The following is a 27,399-nucleotide window of genomic DNA, read 5'->3' on the forward strand; positions in this document are numbered from 1 at the left end:
TTCTGCTACGGAAGGCTTGAGCTGTATGTGCTGTGATGCTTTGACTAACTGAGACTCTTGGTGATATTTCAGTTATTTCTATTGCAGTGGAGTTTGTTTGAAAAGGAAAACAAGGTTATTTATTTTACATGCAAAATTGAAAAGGGAAAAGGGTAGCGTACAATCCCATGTAAATGAGAAGGTACTAACATAAAAAAGTAACTATCTCTCTGTACCATGTGTTTGTCACATTCTGTATTTGCAAATAAACAGCTGCTACATGTATTTGAACTCTTGGTAACAGACCCTCATGTGATAGAATCCCTCGTGGACAGCATAATTAGGGACAGAATAACACAAGGAATACGAGGCAATAAGCAGTATAATAATTCTCCTGCCAGAGGACAGATTTAGCTCTTGGAATCCATCTGACATAAAAAAGAAGCTGCTGGATAACTGGAAAAAAAATACATAATTAGTGATTAGTTATAATAATGGTGTCTTGAAAAGACGTTTTTAGTTGGTTGCTATTTTTAAATCATAGACTAGAATCCTAGACATAAAGATAGACCTCAAAATAGGATCACTTGAGAGAGACATTAGTGCTTTGATCCAGAGAGCCCAGAATTAAACTTAGAAGTGCAAAACTTCTGGGAAAGCTGACTTACACACAGCTTGAATGAAAATGGAAGTGATGCAAGGATGTCTATAAAATTTGGAAAAGTTTTCTTTAATTAAAATATTTTTTACTTTAAAATATGTCCTTAACAAATAAAGATTGAATATATTCAAAACATGCAGTGTGATAATAAGATATAATAGACATTGTACAATGTCTACAATCTAATTAATTACAATATTCATCACCACCCATGCTGTACATTAGATCCCGAGAGAACTTGTTCATCTTATGATTTAAACTTTGTGCTTGTTGACAAAAATCTCTCCATTTCCTCCGTGCCCTTAGCCACCACTATTCCGTGGTACTCTGTTTCTACAAGTTCATTTTTTTTTCAGATTCCACATATAAGTGAGATGATATAGTATTTGTCTTTCTGTATCGGGGCAAAAATATTTTTAAATTGGAAAGTGAATAGCATCACGAGATTCCTCTTGTTGACTTGCCCTTGCTCAGCTCTGCTGTCTTTCTTAGTAGCATATAGGTGGGCTTTATGGATGGTACTTTTTGACCCCTGTAAGAGATCGTTCTCCTCAGCTTTAATCCAGTCCAGCAGCCTGTGCATTGTGAATTTGTGAGAGCAGAGATTGTGCCCATTTCACCCACTACCAGATCCAAAGTGGTGAGCAAAGTGCCTGCCACAGCACAGCTTAATAAACATTTGCAAATCTCTTGGTAGGAAGTTCATCACCAAATACTGACTTTAAAAGCTGAAGAAGAAACACAGTCATAATCATGTGGTTAATACATCATTTAACCAAGCACTGTTATTTATCTGTTGTTTATTAATAATATTGACTAAAATTTGTGGAGGATATATTATGGGCTAGATCCTATCCTTGATGATGTATATATATTGTCTTCAATCATTATAAAAAGTCTGCAGAATAATCAGTTTAGAGCAGTGGTAAGAACATAGGCTTTGAGGTTAAACAAGCCCCTCTCCTAGCTCTGCCTCTTTCTAGCTTTATGACCTTGAGCAAATTAGTCAACTTCCCTGAGCCTCAGTTTCATCATCTGAGAAAGGGGGGTAATAAAGTCACTTCTCCCCTAAAACTGTGTTGAGAATTAAAGGAAATTAGGCTTTGAAAACATGTACCCTGATCTCACACATAGTAATAATTGCTCAATATATTTAGCTGTTTTTATTATTGTTTCTATTTTTTAAATGAAGCAAGTAAGGTCAAAGGGGTTAAATAAACTTCTCCGGGTTACAATATTATGTTAACAGCAGAAACAGAATGCTTAAACCCAGGTTTATTTGACTCAAGATTTGGTGATCTTTTCTTTTTTTTTTTCTGATTTATTATTTTATTTTTTTTTAAATTAAATCATAGCTGTGTACATTGATATGATCATGGGGCATCATTCACTAGCTTCACAGACCGTTTACCAAGTTTCACATATACTGGTGATCTTTTCACTGTGTTGCATATGCAGATATGTGAGTATGAGATGTCAGCCCACAAATACACAAAGGTAATAATATTGATATAAGAATTATAACCTGAATTTGCATAGATCTTGAATATGATGTTCTGTTTCCCTAATATATTATAGTTTCATTGATTTTATATGTTAAACACTTCCTTGGTGATCACAAAGCATTATGATTAAATGACTAATACACCTCCAGGAAATAATGTTGGCAATGAAAAAGTCCTAGCCTAAGAATAGTTGATGTATTTGTGTATTTGGAGATATTTTGAAGACTTAATTGGATTATAATCAATTAATTTTGAATTGATTATGTAAAAATTGCTAAGAGCTTTTCCATTTGCTTGCCCAAAGTTGGATTTATTCTATTAACATGTAAAAATATGACCTTAGAAAGAGGCTGAAACAAAGATATAGTACATGTATTTTCTCCGAAGACTGGGTCATCAACTAGCAAGCAAGAGTTCACAGAGGCCTGTGATCCTGTGTCGGCGGTACCTGGGGAGTGAGTCTGTCCAAATGGGAAGATTCTGGATTGGGCCCTGGAAGTTAGAATCATTGGCATAAGGTTGATTTTAATTTTGTAATTCCTCACTTTTTTCTCAAATAGTTTGTGGATTATCAGTGAAATTGAGTATTAGATAGTTTATGACAGATTAGTAGGATTCTCAAATAGCTTTATACTCATGTTTACGCTTAGGAATATACCCACTTACAAATCTTCAACTACATACCTACCAGCTTGAAAGTCAGGGCAAATTCTTTTAAAAAGAAAGAATCTACGCCCTAATAGCAACTATATTAGAAGAAGAAGCTCATTCAACACCACAGTACGTGGGAGAGACCCACAGGTGCAAGTTCTGACTGCAAATTTTTTTTTTTTAACAAAATAGGGGCAAATTTTTCATTTCCACAGTACAATTCTTTTTCTAAAATGTAAAGCAGTTTCACACTCATAAATGTGTTACTTTTCTGCCAAAATTAGAAAACTGGAAATTCTTATCTTTACATAGCTGGGCTTATCAGCTGTCATAAAAACAAACAGGACATTTAGATTCAAATTCCCGAGCCCACAAAATGGCTGCTATGAGCTGCCAAAGGCTTGGAAGTCAGGCCCTGCTCCGATACCAGGTCCTAGAGCATACAGAGCATGGTGCTTACCCTAACACACAGCTTCTACCTTTCCAGCCTTCCTTGCCCTTTCTGTTCCTAAGATTAAGTAATTTCTCTTTCTTCATCTAGATCCCAGAGGTATGTAGCACTACGGTTAAAGTTATATGTGACTTTGCAGTCAGATCACCTGGGTTTAAATCCCTGTTTGCTAGCTGTGGGACATGGGCAATTTACTCAACTTGCCCATCTGTAAAATAAATCTGTAAGCCTTGGTAATTAACTGGAATAAGGCGAAGGTATTTAATGACCCAAATGGAGAGGGATGAGAGTCGGATTTCTAGATTTTGCCTTGAGTAACTGGTTAACTTTTCTATGTTTATGAGAGTGTCTTCCATATTAAAAGCTTAATTTCATTGTAATATTGGGGTAATTTTAGTTATGAGAATTTTCCTAGGAATATCTATTGATCTATTAGTAAGTGATATTTCTGTGTTTTCTTTAAGATTCTAAATCATGGCTCCGTGCCCATAGCTCAGTGAGTAGGGTGCCAGCCACATACACTAAAGGTGGCGGGTTCAAGCCCAGCCTGGGCCTGCTAAACAACAATGACAACTGCAACCAAAAAAAAAAAATGGCCTAGGGTTATGGTGGGCACCTTTGGTCTCAGCTACTTGGGAGGCTGAGGCAAGATAATCACTTAAGCCCAAGAGTTTGAGGTTGCTGTGAGCTGTGACGCTACAGCACTCTACCGAGGGCAACATAGTGAAACTCTGTCTCAAAAAATAAATAAATAAAATAAAATAAGATAAAATTCTAAATCACATCTAAATTGTTAAAAATATCTGAAAATGTTAACTGCTTATATATTACCAAGTCTTACATGGCTATAAAAATATTGGTTCAGACTTCAAAAGGAAATATTACAGTAATAACAGTAAATAACCTTAGTGAAAGATTACTATAAGCCAAATGCTATGCTAGGCATTTTATTTAATTTGCATAACCATCTTACCAGGAAGATACTATCATTATATGAGTAATATGCACATAGGTAATTTGTCCAAGAGCATAATAGGAGTAAACAGAATTTGTATGTAGATTCTCGTCTAACCCAACAGCCTTAACATCTAACCAGGGTGCTTCATTTGCCATGGTTCATCTCAGTTGCAAAGTTATACTGTTGAAATCTAGAAATATCAATCTTTTCATCTGAATGATACTAAGTGAGTTAACATAATTTAAAAACAGAAGGCAAAAATATATAGCATTGTTTTGGCTATGATCCTGTTTGAAGATGGCACGGTACTATGGATATTTGGAACCAAAATAAAAAAACAAAGCTTAATCTTGGTGCTGCTGTTTGTTCATTCATTTGTTGATTCATTTATTCATCATTCATTCATTCATTTGTCTAGTATTTTTGATTGCCCTTTATGTTATAGACACTGTGCTGGATTGTGGGAATATAAAGACAAAAGCATGCATAAACTTTAGTATACATTTATAGGGTGTGATCGTGTACAAATTTATTAACTTTTCTGAGCTTGTTTCCTTATTTTTTATTTCTATTTTTTGAGACAGAGTCTCACTATGTTGCCCTCGGTTAGAGTGCCACAGTGTCACAGCCCACAGCAACCTCAAACTCTTGGGCTTAAGCAATTCTCTTGCCTTAGGAAGGAATAGTAAGACTTACTTTGATGGGTTATTATGAGGAATAAGAAAGGCAAATATATGTAAGGCCCAAAGATAGTGTTTAGCATATTATGAATAATCAAAACATGTTAGTTCCCTTTTGCCTTCACTAATTTCCTGTAGGTCCTAAAGATATGATTTCTTTACTTGTGAATTAAGGGAGGCAGAGTAATAAAAATTGTGAGCCTTTGCAAGTCTTCATGTTACTAACACAATTAAAATTTGTTTAGTATAATAAAGGGAACTCTCCTTTGATCTTCACACATAGGTTTGAGAACACTTAGTTAATAAATTCCAGGCTATTAGGGACCATTGGTGGGGAAACAGTGTTGGACAATGTCCTCTGGGAACTTAGCATTTTATTGATAAATGAACATAAACATAGAGAAAGTTGATTAATAATGTCCTCAACAATGCAAAGGGTATCAATAAGCCAAACGAGTGGTAAATACACCAGTGTGTTAAAAGGGTGGGAGGAAGGACTGTATTAGAAGTAAGAGGAGGAAGAGTTCTGGGTTTAGGATAGTCTAGGAAATCTTAATGGAATAATTGTCCTCAAATAAATCTCCAAAGATGAGTAAACAATTTTTTATTTTTATTTTATTTTATTTTTTAACAGTGTTTAGGGATATTTATTTATTTATTTATATTTATTTTTTACTTTTTTTAATTAAATCATAGCTGTGTACATTAATGCAACCGGGGGGCACCATACACTGGTTTTAAAGACGGTTTGACAGATTTTCATCGCACTGGTTAACATAGCCTTCCTGGCACTTTCTTAGTTATTGCATTAAGACATTTACATTCTACATTTACTAAATTTCACATATACCCTTGTAAGATGTACCGCAGGTGTAATCCCACCAATCACCCTCCCTCTGCCTACCTCCCCCCTCCCTTCTCTCCCTTTCCCCCTTTCCCCTATTCTTAGGTTATAACTGGGTTATAGCTTTCATGTGAAAGCCATAAATTAGTTTCATAGTAGGGCTGAGTACATTGGATACTTTTTCTTCCATTCTTGAGACACTTTACTAAGAAGAATATATTCCAGCTCCATCCATGTAAACATGAAAGAGGTAAGGTCTCCATCTTTCTTTAAGGCTGAATAATATTCCATGGTGTACATATACCACAATTTATTAATCCATTCCTGGATTGATGGGCACTTGGGCTTTTTCCATGACTTAGCAATTATGAATAGGACTGCAATAAACATTCTGGTACAAATATCTTTGTTATGATGTGATTTTTGGGCTTCTGGGTATATGCCTAGTAGAGGAATTGTAGGATTGAATGGCAGATCTATTTTTAGATCTCTAAGTGTTCTCCAAACATCTTTCCAAAAGGAATGTATTAATTTGTATTCCCACCAGCAGTGTAGAAGTGTTCCCTTTTCTCCACATCCACGCCAACATCTCTGGTCTTAGGATTTTGTGATATGGGCTAATCTTACTGGAGTTAGATGATATCTCAAAGTAGTTTTGATTTGCATTTCTCTGATGATTAAAGATGATGAGCATTTTTTCATATGTCTGTAGGCCACATGCCTGTCTTCTTCAGAGAAGTTTCTCTTCAAGTTCCTTGCCCAGCCTGTGATGGGATCGCTTGTTCTTTTCTTGCTTATATGTTTGAGTTCTCTGTGGATTCTGGTTATTAAACCTTTGTCAGAGAAATAACCTGCAAATATCTTCTCCCATTCTGAGGGCTGTTTGCTTGCTTTACTTACTGTGTTCTTAGCTGTGCAGAAGCTTTTTAGTTTGATCAGGTCCCAGTAGTATATTTTTGAAGCTGCTTCAATTGCCCAGGAGTTCCTCCTCATAAAATACTCACCCAGACTGATTTCTTCAAGATTTTCCCTGCACTATCTTCTAGTATTTTTATAGTTTCATGTCTTAAGTTTAAATCTTTAATCCAGTGAGAGTCTATCTTAGTTAATGGTGAAAGGTGTGGGTCCAGTTTCTGTCTTCTGCAGGTTGCCAGCCAGTTCACCCAGCACCATTTGTTAAATAGGGAATCTTTTCCCCCTGAATGTTTTCAATTGGCTTGTCAAAGATCAAATAACGATAAGTAGCTGGATTCATCTCTTGATTCTCTGTTCCAGACATATACTTCTCTGTTTTTGTGCCAGTACCATGCTGTTTTGATCACTATCGATTTGTAGTATAGTCTGAGGTCTGGTAGTATGATTCCTCCTATTTTGTTTTTATTTCTGAGTAATGTCTTGGCTATTCGAGGTTTTTTCTGATTCCATATAAAATGAAGTATTATTTTTTCAAGATATTTAAAGTATGACAGTGGAGCTTTAATAGGGATTGCATTAAAATTGTATATTGCTTTGGGTAGTATGGACATTTTAACAATGTTGAGTCTTCCCAGCCATGAGCATGGTATGTTTTTCCATTTGTTAACATTTTCAGCTATTTCTTTTCTTAGAGTTTCATAGTTGTCTTTATAGATATCTTTCACGTCCTTTGTTAGATAAACTCCCAAATATTTCACGAAAATGAGTAAACATTTTGACATCTAGTAAAAAAGAAAGATGATTATCAATCAGGACCAATTCAGCTTAAGGGATAAAAATCCTAGTTAGACTAGTTTAAGAAAAATTAGGAAATTGCTTGCCCTTGTAATTAAAGCACACACACAAAATGATATTCAGGCACATTCCCCCCCTCCCCCCCTCCACACACACAAAATGATATTCAGGCACATTCAAAGGATCAGGTACAGCTATCTCTAGGTATTCAGAAATGACTCTCTCTTTCCCTATTTCCTTCATTTTCTCTACATCTCAATTTTGGTTTTCCTCTGGTTGCTTTTCCATTCAGGTAGGCTTTCTTATTGGGGGTAGAAAGCATCTGCCAGTTCAACGGGTCAATAAAGAGCTAACTTCTCTTTTACCATAATTTTGCCAAAAAATTTCAGGAGTTTCTTTGATCACCTAGTCATATGCTCATCTTTGAAGCAATACTGAGAGATGAATGAACTGATTTTCCAGTTCACTGGAAATTGAACTTGGATTACATTCAAACCCCCAGAGTGGGGCAGGGTGCATAAAGCTATACCTAAAAGAGAAAGAGAGAGAGAGAGAAGGGGATCTCTCAAGTGAAACTCAAAGTGTTTTTTATCAAAAGAGAGAATAGATGTTAACCAGAAAATAACAGATATTCTTGAAAGTAAACTTTCAATGGGAATGAATGGACAGAGGAAGGGAGAGAAAATCAATTCAATTATGCATTGCACTTTCCTTTATATATCTAATACCTGTGTTAAAATATTTAATTTTAATTTACCAGTGAAATTTGCCTACAAGTGGAGTATTCTTTATGTTGCTAATTTTGAATCTACATCCTCTACAAATAAGTAAACGTTCCTCAACAAATGTCTCATTTGTCATTCTATGAAAGCCTTAGTAAATGGGAGCATGTTTTTGTTGTTTTCTCCTAGTCCCACATAACATGTTATTGTTAATTCCCCATGGAAGTGAAATTAAACAAATTTTTTCCACTAAATTAGAAATACATCATTTTTAGCTTTGAAAGAATTCATTCCCTAGAGATGAAGACGTTTTCCTCCTATATTTCCAGCACAATTCCAAGCAACAAAAATATTTTGATGTAACAAATAAGCTTTCCCCATAAAGTATCTAAAACCAAGTATTTGAATTATTCAGTTTTCTACCTAATATCTGGGCGCTTTGTAACTGTTAAACCAAAGGCACCTTTAACGAACAGCTTCCAGGAATGTGTCCTGGGAAATGTGCTTTCAGGGACCTCATTTGATTTTAACCTCATTGTATTTCAATTTTCTTCCTCTCCTAAAAAGAAAAGTATGAATATATAACTACTTCATGAAATTATTGTGATGACTGTAATCAATAAAATTTACAGTAAAAATACAAGAAAGGGGGTCATGGCCAGGCGTGGCACCTCATGTCTGTAATTCCAGCACTCTGGGAGGCTGAGGCAAGTAGGTTTTGAGCTTAGAAGTTTGAGACCAGCCTTAGGAAGAACAAGACCCTCTCTCTACTGGAAAAAAAAAAAAAAAAAAAAGAAAGGAAGAAAAAAGAAAACCTAGCTGGGCATAGTGGCAGGTGCCTGAGGATTGCCTGAGTCCAAGAGACTAAGGTTGCTGTGAGCTATGATAATGCCACAGCACTGCACCCAGGGCAACAGAGTGAGACTCTGTATCAGAAAACAAACAAACAAAAAGACAGGTCAACGTATGAGACTGATACATGAAACGCATTTTATTTCTTCAAATAATCTATAAAATACATGGGAACCAGGGGAGAATGTCTGGTGTCAGGAAAGTGAATCTGTTGAGTTTATTATTATGTTAAACATGTCAAGATCTAATATGAATAAACATAAAATTTCACCATGGTCATAGCATGGTGAGTCAGTTTTTAATACATTAAATATTTTAATACTATATAATGTTCATATTCTATTATATGAATTTTTATTTTTAGAGCAGTTTTAGATTTACAGAAAAAATCCTGAAGCAAGTACAGAGAGTTCTCATATACTTGGCCCTTGGTTTCCTTTATTTTAACCTATTACATTAATATGATACATTTGTTATAATTCATAAACCTTTTGTAAAAAAAAAATTCAGAATGTTATAGGGATACAAATGTTTGGGTTGCACTCATTACTTCTGTACAGTCTGAGTCAGGATTATAATTGGGTCCTTCCCCCAGACAGTATTCATTGTATCTGTTAGGTGTGAATTTACACATCCCCCCTTCCACCTGCTTGATTTCTATTTAATTTTACTGCCATATGTACACATACATGTTGATCATTTAGTTCCAATTTAAAAGTGAGCATATGTGTTTTTTTTCTTTCTTATGATATCTCACTTAAAAGAATGGTCTGTAGTTCCATCCAGGTTGTTAGAAAAGGTTCACCTTTTTTTACTCACCGACTAATACTCCATGGTATCCATATACCACATTTTAATTAATCCACTCACGTATTGATGGGTGCTTGGGCTGTTTTCACATCTGTGTGATTGTGAACTGTGCTGCTATAAACATTCAATTGCAAGTGTCTTTTTTATAGAATGATTTCTTTTCCTTTGGGGAAATAACCAAATCCAGTGGGACTGCTGGATCAAATAGTAGATATTCTTTTAATTTTTTGATTAAAATTATTTTGATCCATACCACTTTCCAGAGATGCTGTAATAGTTTGCAGACCCACCAACAGCATATGAGAAAGTGTTCCTTTCTTTTCATATCCACACTAGCATCTGTGGTTTGGGAACTTTTAGATAAAAGCAACTTTCACTGGAGTTGGGTGATGGCTCACTGTGGTTTTAATTTGCATTTCCTTGATGATTAGAGATGCTGAGCATTTTTCATGTATTTATTGGCCGTTATTCTGCCTTCTTTTGAAAAGCTTCTGTTCATGTCTTTTGTCTACTTTTGCCTACTTTGAAGGGGTAGTTTGATGTCTTCTTACTTATTTGCATGAGCTCCTAGTTGATTCTTATAAGTAGCCTTTTATAGGATGCAAATATTGTCTCCTATTCTGTAGGTTATCTATTCACTGTATTGATTGTTTCCTTGGCTGTGCAGAAGCTTTTTAATCTAATCAGTTAATAGATAAATAATACTTGCTAACCCATTCTATGAAGCCAACATTATCCTAATACCAAAACCAGAAAAAGACATTACAAGAAAGAAAAACAGTAGCCCAATATAGCTCATGAACAGAAATGCAAAAATCCTCAACAATGAGCAAATCAAATCTAATAGTGTTTAAAAGACCAAGTGGGATTTAATCCAGGTAGGTATTTGAAAAATCAATCAGTGTAGTCCACAAAATCAACAAAAGAAAGGAGAAAAAATAATATGATCTATGTATCAATGGATGAAGAGAATATCAAACACTCATTAATAATAAAAACTCTCAGCAAATTCAGAAAACAGGGGAACTTCCTCAACTTGATAAAGAACATCTAGAAAAAGTCTTCAGCTAACATCATCACGGTGGGAAAGTAGATGTTTTTCTCTTAAGATTTGGAACAGATTGTAGTAAGTGTCCTCTTAGGCAGTCCCTGAGTTATAAACATCCGATTTATGTACAACTGGCGCTTATGAATGGAAGCAACTCCCGGTAATAAGTAAATGTACCTGTTTCAACTTACAAATTCAACTTAAGAAAAAAATCTACAGAACCTATCTCATTCATAATCTGGGTACTACTACCTGAATACTGGAAATCCTATAAGAGATAAAAGATTATATATTGTATGGATTGGGAAAGTAAAAACAAAACTATTTCTTTACCAATAGTACTATTATCTACGTAGAAAATCCCAAAGAGTTAGCAAAAACGAAACCAAAATGAAATATCAACAAAAAATTGACCCTGGAATTAAACAGCAAACTTAGCAAAGTCACAGGGTACCAGGTTAATAAACAAAAGCCAATTGCCTTGTATAACAACAACAAGCAATTGACAATAAGCAATAAACAAAAGTCAATTACGTTATATATCAACAATAAGCAATTGGAATTAGAAATTCACAAAAATTCTTCTTATGTAGCGGCAGAAAAAGAAAATGAAATAGGTGCAAATCAAAAAAATTATAAAAGATCTAATTGCAGAGAACTAAAAAACTCTGATGAGAGACATTAAATAGTGTCTAAATAAAGAGATATTCTATGTTCGTGAATTAGAATTTTTAATATTGTTAGTATGTCATTTCTTCCTAACTTGATCTATTGATTCAAGTTAATCTCAATCAAAATCACAAGGAACTACTTTGTAGTATTGAAAACTGAATATGAAGTTTATATGGCAAAGCAAAAGACCTAGAATGGCAAACAAAATATCTATGAGGAGAAAGGAGTTTGAGGATTGACACATACAAGTTCAAGACTTACTATAAAGCTATAAGTATCTAATCAGTATTGTATTGGCAAAAGAAAAGATACATAAATCAATGGAACAGAATATAGAGCCCAGAAATACACCCACAAATGTAACTAACTGATCTTTAACAAAAGAGACAAGGAAGTTCAATAGAAAAATAGTATTTTCAACAAATGGGGCATGAACAATTGGATGTTCATGTGTGAAAAACAAGCCTAGATACAGGCCTTAGACATTTGAGATAACAAAAATTAGCTTAAAACAAATAATAGACCTAAATGTAAAATGAAAATTAGGAGGAAATCTAAGTGACCTTGGGTTGAATGATGAGTGTTTAGATATAACAACAACAAAGCAATTCATGAAAGAAATATTGGTAAATTGAAGTTTCTTGAAATTAAAAATTTTACTCTGGCTGTGTGTGTGCTGTGGGGAGGGGGTGAAATGAAAGAGTATCCTCAGAGTAGGAGAAAGTGTTTACAAAACACATATCTGAATAAGGACTTATATCCATAAGATACAAAAAAAAAAAAAACCTCTTAAAACTCAACAGTAAGAAAACAAAAAGCCAATTAAAAAATGGGCAAAAAATTTAAACAGACACTACACCAAAAAGATATACATATACCAAATAAGCATTTGAAAAGATGTTCAATATTATTTGTCATTAGGGAATTGAAAATTTAAGCAGTAACAAGAAATCACTTCACACTTACTAGAATGGCTTAAACCTGAAAAAACTGACAATACCAATTACTACCTAGAATAGGGAGCCATGGAAACACTCATTCATTGCTAGTGGGGAAGTAAAATTATTATTCAGCCTTTGAAAATATTTTGGCTCTTTCTAGTCTAGCAATTACATTCCTAGGAATTTACTCAACTGATTTGAAAATTTACATGCACACAAAAACCTGTATGTGAACATATATAGCAACTTTATTTATAATCAAGTTGGAAACAATTGGAAACAATAAAGATTACTTTAGTAGATGCATGGATAAAATAATATGTTATATCTATGCAATGAAATATTATTCAATGATAAAAAGAAATGAGCTATGAAACCATGGAAAGACATGGATGAATCTTAAATCCATATTACTAACTGAAAGAAGCTGGTCTACAAAAGTTATATAATTCCAAAATTATGACCTTCTAGAAAAGGCAAATTTATAGCAAAAAAGATCAGTGGTAGTCAAGAGTTTGGGCAAGTTGGAGGGAGTGTTGAATAGGACTAACGCAGGGAAACTTTAGTGTGGGAAACATGGTATGATGGACATAAGTCATTATGCGTTTGTCAAAAAACATAGAACCCTACAGCACAAATAATGAACTTTAATGTATGCAAATTATCTGCATACATTACCATTTCTTCTTGCATATTGTCTATTTTTCCCATTGGAGCCTATAAAATGTTAATAATAGTTATTTAAAATTTTTTGTTTGATTATTTCAGTATTTGTGTCATATCTGAGTCTGGTTCTGAGGTTTGTTTTATCTCTTTTAGACTGTACGCTTTCCCTTTCATTTTAGCATAATTTGTGATTTTTTTTTTTTTTTTGTGATAACCAGACATGATTTATCAGGTAACAGATACTGAGACAACTAGATCTCTAGCATAAGAATTTATGTTAATAGTGCTGAGAATTGGGCTGTGTTTAATATCTATGCTAGTGATACATGCCAGCGGTTTCAAATTACTTTTGTGTCTTCCCCTCCCCTCCGCTTCCCTCCCCTCCCCTCCCCTCCCTTCCCCTCCCTTCCCTTCCTTCCCTTCCCTTCCCCGTCTCCTCTGTTGACTTTGAGCTTCCCTCAGTATTCCTCCTCGGAGTCTGAACTCTGGCAGCTCTTTCAGCTGTAATTCACCATTATTATACAGGAGCCCTATTGGTAGGGTGGTAAGGATTAGGGAGGCAGATATGTTCTATAATCTTATTAATTCTAAGCCTTTTTTTAGTAGGTGTGTGTCTCTGAGCTATCACCTTTGCAAATGTTCCTTAGCTCCTCCCACCCATGCTTTGTTGAGACAGGGAAGGTAGTGGATATTATAATGAAGAAATGCCTTTCTCCCCAGGTGGGATAGGGCTCTGGTAAAGTCTTTGCCCCAGGAGAGTAGACCTTTGTTAAGGAGAACACTCTGGCTATATTTCATGATTACTCTTCCCTTTCTTCTGCCAGAGTCATAAAGGATTATTTCTCTCCTCCTCATTGTGAGAACCTGGTGGGGTTCCTGGAGGTAAAGCTTAAGTATAGAGGTTCTCCCTCTCCTGTTAGCCCACTCTCAGTCTTCAGAATTATTATTTAGGTGTTACTATCAGTTTATAGCTCTAGTGGCTTCTGCTCTAGGTAAAAGATCTTGGCTATGATTCTCTAGTTTTGCCTGTCTTTCTAGATTTGAGGTAGCAGTTTGCCTTGTGACTTCCTTTTTAAGTTGACTTCGAGAAAAGGCATAATATTTTAGTTTGTTCACCTTTTTATTGTTTTAAGGAGAGGAAAGACGACATTTTTACACGTTAGAGTTGAAGTCAGAAGAGCTTCTATTTTCATTTATTTGTTTTAAAACAAATATATAACATTAGAGGGTCAGAACGGGGGGTCTTTATTTAAGAGAGAAAGAAATTAATGTACAATGACATTAAATGTCATTTAATGCAAGGTGATATGTACATTTGACAGGGTGTTTTATCTATTAAGTTTAACAAAAGGTGGATATCTTGATTATATTTTTGAATTTATGACTTAATAACTTCATTTTAGAAATAAGATTGCTATTTTTTATTCCTGCTTCTAAAATTTGCATGTTCATGAAAAGTATATGCTGCCCTTTGTGTATTAAATTCTGTAATGCTTTGCAGGTGTTCCTTTTGTTCCAGGGATTCTGTTCTCACCATTGAAGATCATCATGTTTTAGTATTTTGATCTTGATAAACTGCAATATTCAAAGTGTTGAAAATGTTAAAGTAATACATAAAAGGAAACTAGTGTTTTGAAAGCATGTTCATTTTAAAAGCTCACAAAAACTAGATTAAAATTTATGTGGGAGAGGCTCAATACAGAGATCAGTTGGTGTATTTGTGGATGCAACTGGATTGAGATATTAAATGAGTATTTAAGAACGGGGTTTTGTTTTGTTTTTTAAGATGCTCCAGTTTGGAGATGTACAAAACCTGATTACCTAAAAAGATAAATGAATAAAATTTCTATCATTAAATACCATATTAAATACTTATTTTCTATATGTATTAAATAAGTATTATTCATGGAAGGGTAGAAAATGGGAATGAAAAACACATAAATGATCTTCACTTAGCAAGACTGAATTAGTAAATCCATATCGACCATTACTGAACTCTTACTATGTGCTAGGTACTGTGTGAGTGGTTTTCGATATAGTCTCTCACTTAATTCTTATAAGAATCAACCATTTATGAAATCTGAGACTTAAAAGAAGTTAGTTGGCATTTTCAAAGTCCATTCTGGGTCCTTTTCTTTTTCACTATAGGCCTTCTCCCTGGAAGAACTCCTTCACTTCTAAGTCCAAGAAGCTAAATTATAGCTTTCACATGAAGACTATAACCCAACTATAGCACAAGACTATGGGGAAAGGGCCAAGGAAGGGGAAGGGAGGGGGGAGGTTTTGGTGGAGGGAGGGTAATGGGTGGGGCTACATCTATGGTGCATCTTAGAATGGGTACAGGCGATTGCACTAATGTACACAGCTATGATTTAACAATAAAATAAAGAAAAGAAAAAAAATAAGTCCTTAATTATTATATGTTGGTAACTCCCAAGCATACATCTCAAGCCCCCTTTAGCTCTCTTTAACTTCTCTAGATCCATATAATCCCACTGTGCACTAAATACCTCTCCTTATTCCAGAGGCACCTCTGATTTCAACAGACTCACAAAGAACACTCTCTTGAGGGTTCACCCTACGCTTTTGCCCACTGTTTGCTTTTGCTTCTGTCTGTTGCTTAGCCCTGGAAAGTGAGTCTCATCCTTGACTAATTTGCTTCTTCTCACCCATCACCTCTAACTGAACAACAGTCTGTGTTGATCCTGTTTCCTAAGCAGATTAAAAATGTGTCCACTTTTCATTGTTGCCACAAAAGTTTCTGCCACCTTTAATTATTTGGGGGGTGGGAGGGGCCTGGAATTCTGCAATGTCTTCTGAAGAGATCTCTTCTCAGAATGTGCCTTTCCACTGCATTTTACTTACTGCAAACACAGTCAGCTTTCTAAAATAGGACTGTGGCTCCTGAGCACTGTTGGGGTAAATTAAAAACTCTTTACCACAAGTTTTATGGTTTCTCCTGATGTTTCCTCTCTGTATCCAACTCTCTGACTTCGCCTCTTTCCCTCCAAATATACTGGTTTTCCTTTTTAATTTCCAACCCTTATTCTTTTGTCTTCTAGCTTTGTCATTTGTATTTCCTCTGCCTGGAATAATCTTTCTCTTTAAAAGCCTTTTTCACTAACCCTCATTTTTCACCTGTATCTCATCACACATGTCACTGGAAAACCTTTTCTATCTTTTTACATCTACAGTAGTTTTCTTTTTTTTAATGCTCCTATATCACCCTGTGTATTCTAGAATTGTTCTTATCAGACGGTACTTGGCTGTCCACTTGCTATATCCTCTTTCATAATTCTAAGATCCATAAAGGCTTATTTACCTTGTTAACTAAAGTAAAACCTTAAGCCCCCTTAGCTGACTGCATGGAGCCCCTCTGGGCCAACGGGACCCCAGAAATACCCTAACACTGAGTTGCTGACCATGAGAAGGGAGGCCGGACACTGTGCCCTTTGGTGGTAAAAATTAAGATTTATTACTGTGGGAAATCAGACCTTACAAAATTTGGCATTCTGTGAGCCACCAAGCCAAGCCAATATAAATTAAAACTTAACTGTGTTGTTTTTCAAAGAAAATATCAGCAGGAAAATTGAAGGTGAAATAAAATATTTTTAACAAAAGTTGCTTTATTAATACAGAATGAACCCGGTAAGGGCATATTTTTCTTTTCCTTTCCTTAAAAAATTAACATACTTCTGTTTATCACTAAGTACTAGTCTAGAAGTATTCCAACATAGTTTTTGCAATTGGTTGTTTAACAGTGCAGTGACCTGAAGTGAAGAATTTCAGAATCCTTCATGTGGTGAAAGGCTTTCAAAACATACTTTCCACCCTTTAAACCAGGACTGCAATTCAATGCTTCCTTTTTCTTTTCATATTTTTTCTCTCAGAGTTAATAAAAAAGTCTTTTAGCCCCAGAGAATCATCAGAGCACTTGTTTGTCAATGCTTTTCTTTTTTTATTGTTGGGGATTCATTGAGGGTACATTAAGCCAGGTTACACTGATTGCATTTGTTAAGTAAAGTCCCTCTTGCAATCATGTCTTGCCCCCAGAAGGTGTGGCACACACCAAGGCCCCACCCCTCTCCCTCCTTCCCTCTCTCTGCTTTCATAGTGTGCACATTATTATTTGAAATCTTATCTTAATTATAAAGCTCTATCATGGAGGGCCCCCTCTCTGCAGGGTGCACAGGCAGCTGGAGTTCTGTAATAGCCTGGTTCAGGTCACCTGAGAACTATTACATATTCACCAAGGAAAGCATATTTCATTATCAACATGTTATGTTTTGCATGCTTTACACATCATAGTGGTGCAGATGGAAAGTGGGTTGATTTCTGTTTTTCTTACAAGAGTCAAGAACCTGCAGCCTTAAGGAAAATCATGGCCTTCCTGACCCTTAAGTGTGGCCTTTTGACTGAATCCAAATTTTATATAACAAATCCTTTCATTAAAAGGGGTGCAGCTGAGAAAGCTTTTTTTTCTCTCCTTTGGTGCTTAAAAAAGAAGGATAATCTTGAAATCAGAAGGCTGCAGTTTCCCCATCTCTGCTGGGGCTCTAGTTTAAAATAGTCATGCAAGGTATAAAACTAGAATAACTCATTCAAAATCAGAAACACGAAATTAGACAGTCGATGAGCCTGGTGGGTTAGAATTCATTTTGTAATGGATTGATGTGGTGTCTGAGTGGCTGAGCTAGGCTGGTCCCAGTCCCCGAGGGTCAGGAACTTAGTCCATGGTTGATCCAGACCTGGAGTTATTCCACCTCTAAGGCTATGGCTGCCCAGTTAACTGTTGGCAAGAATTAACTGAAAGATTAGCTTATTTTGCCTATTAAATTAAAAAGCAAAATTAAATACAATTAAAAACCTCTTGGGAGTCTTTTTATATTTATATTTTACAAATAAAGATTTTTGAAAATGTTACAGCTTTTAAGTTCTTATCTTAACAAACACAAGTAATTCAGTGAATAAGGCTACTATGCTTATTATAGTAATATCTCTGAGGCACGAGTATAAGAAAAAATCACACAGGTTGTTAAAAATTCAAAATTCTTGTCTGCCCATCTCCCTGGCCCTCCATGAGATGGTAGAGCCCAGTAATCTGCACTTCAACAGATTTCAAGAAAGAAATGCCTAGGTGAATCTGGAAGACCCAATCTTAATAAATAATACCTTTTTTTACTCAAAGACAAATTCTGCTTTGTTCAGTAGAGTGTTGTTGGTATGACTGCAGTATAGGAGTCTTGTGGCCCTGGGGGATTCCACCCTCCATAGATCCTAGTGCCCTCACCGTAAGTGGAAGGGTCATTCCATCACTGGTACCTCATCTGGCGGCACGTCTGAGATAATTGACAAACGAGCTTCTTGCACAGTTTGAAGGAAGCTTCCTTCTCCCTTTGCATCCATTGGTGGCTCCTGCATTTCCTACAAGTCTTTTGACTATAATTCATATTTTTCTTCCATCTATTTTTATCCAGATTTTACTTGGTGTTCAAAGTCAGGTACAAATGCTACTAAAAAAAATCTCTCAGCCCCCCAAATGAAAAGTACCTTTTATTAACCAAATTCCCATACATTTAAAATGTGTATCTCATTGTATTTAGTATGTTCTACTGTGAAAGATACTTAGGTCTGTACATCCAATCACTTTTATTAGACTCCCTGATCAGGAATCACTTTTGTGTCCCACTGTAGGTAAACTGTTTTGGGCTTTAAAAATACTCTCATTGGTTAAAGGGTATAGGAATGAACACAGTTTGTTGGGCTATAACAGCAACTCTGATATCCTCATGCAAGTATCTATTTAATCAATATACTCTTACAAAAAATATAGAATTTATTCTGCAATCTGCTAGGTCCTGTATGTTTTTGGTACCAGGGAAGCAAAGCATCTAAAATAATGGAGCTTGCTTTGAGCTCTTTATGTGGTTGTGTGGATCTTTTTTGTATACCTAGTTATATGTCTCAGTAAATGTTAAATGTTGATCGCATGTGAAGAAATGAACAGCAAAATATCCAAAAGTGTGTAGACTTATATTGCATCAGAGTGTATACATCTGCATTTTGTGTACTACAAAGATATATGAAATTATTTTTCGTTTAAGTACCTTCAGCTAGTCTTTCTTTTTGAATACGTGTTTACATGCACAAATATGCATGCACAAGCATTAGGGCAAAGTTTTAATAGTCAAAGTTGAAATAATTTGCTTCTCTTCTGTTTGTTTATCCCATTTCAGATGATGGAAAATTATCCTTTGAAGAATTCAAAGCATACTTTGCAGATGGTGTTCTCAGTGGAGAAGAATTACATGAACTCTTCCACACCATTGATACACATAATACTAAGTAAGGAATTTTTTATCACTGGATTCTGTAAATGAGCAAGAGAAGAGTTTGAGTGAGTGTGAAGGAGAGAGGGAGGAAAGATGTAGATGGTTCATTTTGTAATGTTTGCCTGTCTTCAATTATGAGATACCCCTCTTTAATAATTTAAATGGTTTGAAAGATTGAATTTGAATCTGAAAAAGAATCATCTTCTGTGGGGTAGCTCCTGTAAAGTGGTTTTAAATTGTGTTCTTTTTGCAGAATGTAAAACAAAATTATAGAAATAATTCTGTCATTAGTAAAAAAGTAGAATTTTGCCTGTTACTAAAGCTTCATCTCTTAATTTGGTGTGTTTAAAAATTGTTCTTGGGCCTTTCTTAGATTGACACAGTGAGATGGAAGGAAGCATTGTAGTAGTTATCTGGACAATTCAGTTGTGCTGAATTCAAATCATTGCTATCTGAGAGACGCAGGGAATGTGGGACACAGAATTATTTCTGAATGGATAATCAGTGTATACAATGATCTATCCATTTTATTTATTTTACCTGTACAGATATCTCTTTTGCAGTCAGTATAACATTTATGAAGTTTCTATTTGTATTTCTTAACAATGCTTAAAAATATATAAGATAATGAGGATTTTAGAATAGAGAACAGAAGTGAGCTGCTTATTTTGAGTAATTGAACCAAATCATATTATTTGTGACAGTCACAATTATAAAACTCCAATGTGAAAAACCACCATTTCAGATATGCTTTGAGACCCAGCAGTGTGATTACTGCTTAAACAATCACTATCTTGCTTTAGGCAAAGTGGGGAGATGCTTCCAGGCAGTGAGCCAGCATGCCAAGAAAACGCTCTTGGGCTACATCTATAAACAGACATTCTCTAAAGGCTAACTATTAATATAAATTAAAATATTAAATTCACTCTGCTAATGCACTGAACATTTTTACAACAACTAATTTGTAAGTTTCTTGACTTTAGTGAGGTTTCAAATTCTTCATGAAATAAATGGCTTAAGATTTTCTTGTCAGAAACAGTATAAATGGGTAACTGTATCTGAAGTTCAATTCTCTTCAACATGTGTTGGTGGTACAACTTGGAACCAGCTTATAGTTTCCTGGTGAAATAGAGCCACTGATAGTTACGTGGAGAAATATAGCCACTAAGTGGTAAGTTCAATGTTAACGTTGTAAACGCTATGATTGAGGTATGCACAGGATACTTTGGAATCACTGGGTAGGCTAAGGGAATGTTCATATGAGCTGAGTTGTGTGGGAGAGTAATGTCCTTAGGTAAAGAAAGGGGCGAGCAGAAGAATATTCCCATCAGAGGGAGGAAGGTGAGAAAAGGCCGGGAAGCATGATGTATGATTTGTTTGATATGTTGCTGGATTCTGTTTGTTAGAATCTTGTTGAATATTTTTGCATCTATATTCATTAGTGATATTGGTCTATAATTTTCTTTTCTTGTTGGGTCTTTTCCTGGTTTGGGGATCAGGGTGATGTTTGCTTCATAGAACGTGTTGGGTAGTCTTCCTTCTTTTTCTACCTTTTGGAACAGGTTGAGTAATATAGGTTCTAATTCCTCTTTAAAGGTTTGGTAGAATTCTGACGTAAAACCATCTGGTCCCGGGCTTTTCTTTTTGGGGAGATTTTGTATGGTTGATGCTATTTCCGAACTTGATATGGGCCTGTTCAACATTTCCACTTGATTCTGGTTAAGTCTTGGAAGGTGACGTGCTTCCAAGTAACAGTCAATTTCCTTCAGATTTTCGTATTTCTGAGAGTAAAGTTTCTTGTAATATTCATTAAGGATTTTTTGGATTTATGAGGAGTCTGTTGTTATTTTGTCTTTGTTATTTCTGATTGATGAGATTAGAGATTTTACTCTTTCTTTCCTGATTAGGTTGGCCAAAGGTTTATCTATTTTGTTGACCTTTTCAAAAAACCCAGCTTTTTGATTTATTGATCTGTTGTATTATTCTTTTGTTTTCAATTTCATTTAGTTCTGCTCTAAGTTTGGTTATTTCTTTTCTTCTACTGGATTTGGGGTTGGAGTGTTCTTCCATTTCCAGTCTCTTGAGATGTCCCATTAAGTTGTTAATTTCCTGTCTTTCCGTTCTCCTGAGGAAGGCTTGCAGCGCTATAAATTTCCCTCTTAGAACTGCCTTTGTGGTGTCCCTGAGGTTCTGGTAGTTTGTGTCTTCATTGTCATTTTGTTCCAAAAATTTGGCAATTTCCTTCTTGATCTCATCTCTGACCCAGCTATCGTTCAGCATAAGGTTATTTAACTTCTATGTTTTTGTATGAGTATGCAGATTCCTGTTGTTACTCATCTCAAGTTTTATTCCATGATGGTCCGAAAAGATGCATGGAATAATTTCTATTCCTTTAAATTTACTGAGGTTAGACTTGTGACCTAAGATGTGATCTATTTTGGAGTAAGTTCCGTGGGCTGATGAGAAGTATGTGTATTCAGCTTTGTTGGGATGAAATGTTCTGTGGATGTGGAGAAAAGGGAACACTTTTGCACTGCTGGTGCGAATGCAAATTAATACATTCCTTTTGGAAAGAGCTATGGAGAACACTTAGAGATCTAAAAATAGATCTGCCATTCAATCCTGTAATCCCTCTACTGGGCATATACCCAGAAGACCAAAAATCACATCATAACAAAGATACTTGTATCAGAATATTTATTGCAGCCCTATTCATAATTGCTAAGTCATGGAAAAAGCCCACGTGCCCATCGATCCATGAATGGATTAATAAATTGTGGTATATGTACACCATGGAATATTATGCAGCCTTAAAAAAAGATGGAGACTTTACCTCTTTCATGTTTACATATTCTTCTTAGTAAAGTGTCTCAAGAATGGAAGAAAAAGTACCCAATGTACTCACCCTTATTATGAAACTAATTTAGGGTTTTCACATGAAAGCTATATCCCAGTTACAACCTAAGAATAGGGAGAAGGGGGAAAGGGAGGGGAGGGAGGGGGGAGGTCGGTGGAGGGAGGGGGATTAATGGGATTTCACCTGCGGTGCGTCTTACAAGGGTATATGTGAATCCTAGTAAATGTGGAATGTAAAGGTCTTAGCAAAATAACTAAGAAAATGCCATGAAAGCTATGTTAACTAGTGTGATGAAAATGTGTCAAACGGTCTATGAACCTTGTGTATGGTGCCCCATGATCATACTAATGTACACAGCTATGATTTAATAAAAAAAAAAAAAAAAGGCCGGGAAGCAGAAAGTGAATAGGCAAGGCAAGTTTTTTCTTATTACTAAAGTGTCAACTGTAAGGGGAAGAGTGGGAGGAGATGAATCTAGAAAGGAAAGACTGGACAAGACTAGAAGGAATTTGCTTCTGTTTCAGCTTTATTCTGTGGGTCAGGGAAAGCTATTAAATAACTTGAGCCAGGAAGCAACATTTTTACAAATAATTACAGCTTTGTGGAAAGACAGACATAAAGTGGTAAAGAGAGAGGAAACATACAGATGATTTTAATTGAATCCTTAAATTACTATTAGGAAAGGTTTATTCATGAAAGAAAGGAACCCACATCGTACCATATAATGATGCTTGAAAGGGAAAAAAAAAATAGAGGCTCCCTTTGTGGCCAGTATATTGGAAGGTGTGATGCTAATACTTAATCATGTCTGCTGATTAGTTCTTCCTCATTACATTTATTATTACAGTTTTAATAATGTCTAGATTGGAACATGTATTAAATCTCATAGTTCCAGAATTGGTGTCAGAGAGATTTTTCAATAACATTTAATAATGTCAATGAAATAGTTTCCAATGGTTCTTGCTGGCATGGACTTGCTATTTTGTTTGTATGTTAACAGTTTGGAATACTTGGCATAGCTTTAAGATTACTAAGTGCTAAGGAAGTATATGTAAGGATTTGTACAGTGAGCCTAAAGGAATAATTATTACTACCATTTATTCTGACATGCGTTAGTTATAATAATAAGTCATTTTTGATCATAATGATGTTCAACTTAATTTGGAGCTAAATTATATCATGTAGAGACTTCTGAATTATATTCATGAAGTTCCTTTTTGAAAAAAAAGTATGTCAGTGTCAGGCTTTGATCTTCTATAGAGATTAAATCAAACATTAGCACGGAAATTTCAGAGTGCTATTTGAAGCAAGAGATAACTTTTATCTTTGCATGATCCAAGTTTTAATTATTTTAGTGATTGCACTATATATGCCAATTATTTTTTCCCTTCTATACACCTTCTAAGGAAATATGCTCTTCTCCCAAATCCTGCCATTATTCAATATCCCTATTTTAATTTTATCAAAAGTACAGCCTGGCCTGAAGGAGCCAATCACATATAGGCTGGACCCAACCAACCAGACTCACTGTCTTGCACTGTTTGTATAGGCGGCTGTAGGAGACAGAGTCCAGAGCTGTCTGCTGCTGAGTCCCTTGCAGCTGCCTGGCTCCTGCCCAGATATCTAGAAATTTAACTTTGCCTTGGAGTCCATTAAATCAGTGTCTGTTTAATACACTGCATTTTCTTTCTCTTATTTGAGTAGGACTCTGTCCCTTGCAAGAGTATGTTCTAAGACAGTATTACCTCAGCTCTGTCTTGCCATCTATGGAAACCCAAGTCTCTGCTACAAACGTTAAATTTGCCATGTTTGAAAAGTGACATATTCACTCTGAAAATACTTGGAAAGAAAGAAGGAAAATACTGAGAATGTGTCCTGCTAGTTAAAACTTTCTCTTTTGTCTCATGAAGAATATTCTTAAAATAGTATGCTTGATTACAGGAAGCAAATATTGGCGGGAGCAGTGGCTCATACTTGTAATCCTAGCACTGTGAGAGGCTGAGGCAGGTGGACTGCTTGAGCTTGGGACTTCAAGACCAGCCTGAGCAAGAGCAAGACCCCATCTCTACTAAAAATAGAAAAACTTGCTAGGTGTTGTGGCAAGTGCCTGTAGTCTCAGCAACTTGGGAGGCTGAAGCAAGAGGATCACTTGAGCCCAAGAGTTTGAGGTTGCTGTGAGCCGTGATGCCACAGCACTCTGTCTAGGGCAACAGAGTGAGACTCTGTCTCAAAAAAAAAAAAAAAAAAAAGCAAATAATATTCGGGGATGTAATTAGAGCTTATATCTATAGTACAATATAATTTAGTATTTTAAATATCAAAATTAAGTAAATTTTTCTTGTAAAATGACATAAAAATTCAGGAAGTAAACCTACAGGATTTCAGAGGTCATGTTTTATAGGTAGCTTTAAAATGAACAAGCAAGAACTAGAGAGTGGTACAGCAACTAAAAAAATGTTTTGACAGATAAAAAAAGTATATGCTATCCTCACCACACACATTTAGCTAGCAGTCATAACTTACAAATATAACTGTATTGGTTTTCTATTTCATTTTATTCACTTATTTTTGTGAACTTTAATTTAAAAAATTCAGTATATTCACTTAAGAAATTATCCTTTTAGAAATTTCAGATTAACATGAGGGTACAAACAACTAGGGTACAACTTTTGCAATTGTTAGGTTGAGTCCCTCTTGTGGCTGTGCACCACACCTCAGAGGTGTGCCATATACCCTTACACACTGCCCATTAAGTAAGTGGGAGTGCACCGAGCCCTCCCCCTCCTCTTCCCCCTTTCTTTGATCCCTGTCTCCTTAGCTTATATTGAATTGAGTTTTTCTCTGATGTGGGTATGCATTAGATCATCTGTTGGCTTCATATTAGTATTGAGTACATTGATAACTTGCCTATCCATTCTTGGGATATTTTACAAAGAATAGAATTTATCTTAAAAGGTCCTCATTACAGGTTTTTTCCCATGCTGTGGAATTACCTGGATCTTTGCAGTCAAATTTCCTTTCATGGATGCAAGTAAACTGAGATAAACAAACATAAAAACAAACCCCAAACACATTTAACCTCATAAGAACTTATACTTTTGTTAACTGTGCAAAGATTTCTGTATACGAAGGTTAGAAGTATTTCAGGTCTGAATCATGGAAAATGTTTTTAGTATATTTCAAAACTGTACTACCTGTATCAACCATATGTTCCCCCATGTTAAGGAAAGTGTCTACTGAGCTGTAGTTAGCCTTCTAGCCTTCCCAAGGAATGAGCTTAATCTCAATGCCCAGTATAATCTTATTCTACTGAGGATTCCGCAAGTCATCCTCCTTATTTGTTGCTGCATTAGAATCACAGTATAGTTAATGTTCTGACAGAAACCACATTCCTCATCTATACAGCCTGAAGATTTCATTCAGAGCAGAAACTTCAGAAGTGACAAGAACCCTGAATAAAAGTAGGAGAAATCTGAAGGCACTAGAAGCCTAGCTTTCCATTACTTTTTAAATTATTATTTTAAATTTGTAGGACTTTTCTATTATGTTTGAACTTTTGGAAAGTTGTCTTGAGTTTTTTTTTTTTTCCATTAAATCATAGCTGTGTACATTAATGCAATCATGGGGTACAATGTGCTGGTTTTATATACAATTTGAAATGTTTTCATCAAGCTGGTTAACATAGCCTTCATGGCATTTTCTTAGTTTTTGTGTTAAGACATTTATATTCTACATCTAGTAAATTTCACATGTACCCTTGTAAGATGCACTGTAGGTGTGGTCCCACCAATTACCCTCCCTCTACCCATCTTCTCCCCTCCTTTCTGCTCCCTTTCCACTTTCCCCTTCTACTTGGGCTATAATTGGGTTATAGCTTTCATACTATGAATTGTTTTCATAGTAAGACTGAGTATATTGTATACTTTTCCATTCTTGAGATACATTGCTAAGAAGAATATGTTCCAGCTCCATCCATGTAAACATGTAAGAGGTAAAGTCTCCATCTTTCTTTAAGGCTGCAAAATACTCCATGGTGTACATATACCACAATTTATTGATCCATTCATGGGTCGATGGGCACTTGGGCTTCTTCCATGACTTAGCAATTATGAATCGGGCTGCAATAAACATTCTAGTACATATATCTTTGTTATAAAGTGATTTTTTTAATGGTCTTCTGGATATATACATAGTCGAGGAATTGTGGGATCGAATGGCAGGTCTACTTTTAGATCTCTAAGTGTTCTCCAAACATCTTTCCAAAAGGAATGCATTAGTTTGCATTCCCACCAGCAGTGTAGAAGTGTTCCCTTTTCTCCACATCCATGCCAGCATCTCTAGTTTTGTGGGCTAATCTTACTGGAGTTAGATGATATCTCAAAGTAGTTTTGATTCGCATTTCTCTGATGATTAAGGATGATGAGCATTTTTTCATATGTCTGTAGGCCATGCGCCTGTCTTCTTCAGAGAAGTTTCTCTTCAAGTCCCTTGCCCAGCCTGAGATGGGATCACTTGTTCTTTTCTTGCTAATACATTTGAGTTCTCTGTGGATCCTGGTTATTAAACCTTTGTCAAAGGCATAACCTGCAAATATCTTCTCCCATTTTGAGGGCTTTCTGCTTGTTTTACTTACTGTGTTCTTGGCTGTGCAGAAGATTTTTAGTTTGATCAGGTCCCAGTAGTATATTTTTGATGTTGCTTCAATTGCCCAGGGGTGGGGAGAGGGATCCTCCTCATAAAATATTTGCCCAGGCTGATTTCTTCAAGAGTTTTCCCTGCACTTTCTTCTAGTATTTTTATAATTTCATGTCTTACGTTTAAATTTTTAATCCAGTGAGAGTCTATCTTAGTTAATGGTGAGAGGTGTGGGTCCATTTTCAATCTTCCACAGGTAGCCAGCCAGTTCACCCAGCACCATTTGTTAAATAGGGAATCTTTTCTCCACTGAATGTTTTTAATTGGCTTGTCAAAGATCAAATAACAGTAAGTAGCTGGGTTCATCTCTTGGTTCTCTATTCTGTTCCATACATCTACCTCTCTGATTTTGTGCCAGTACCATG

The 27,399-nt window shown here is 35.6% G+C and overlaps 1 protein-coding gene across 1 annotated transcript in view; it reads left to right on the plus strand.

Moving 5' to 3' along the window:
* Positions 1–27,399, plus strand: part of NECAB1 (N-terminal EF-hand calcium binding protein 1) — a 158,196-nt gene that overhangs the window by 12,840 nt on the left and 117,957 nt on the right. The window contains exon 3 of the mRNA XM_053558881.1: positions 19,387–19,495. Within this exon, the coding sequence (XP_053414856.1) occupies positions 19,387–19,495 (109 nt within the window). The remainder of the gene's footprint in view (positions 1–19,386; positions 19,496–27,399) is intronic.

The sequence above is a fragment of the Nycticebus coucang genome, chromosome 13 (assembly GCF_027406575.1).
Source record: "Nycticebus coucang isolate mNycCou1 chromosome 13, mNycCou1.pri, whole genome shotgun sequence".
NCBI classification, from domain to species: domain Eukaryota; kingdom Metazoa; phylum Chordata; class Mammalia; order Primates; family Lorisidae; genus Nycticebus; species Nycticebus coucang.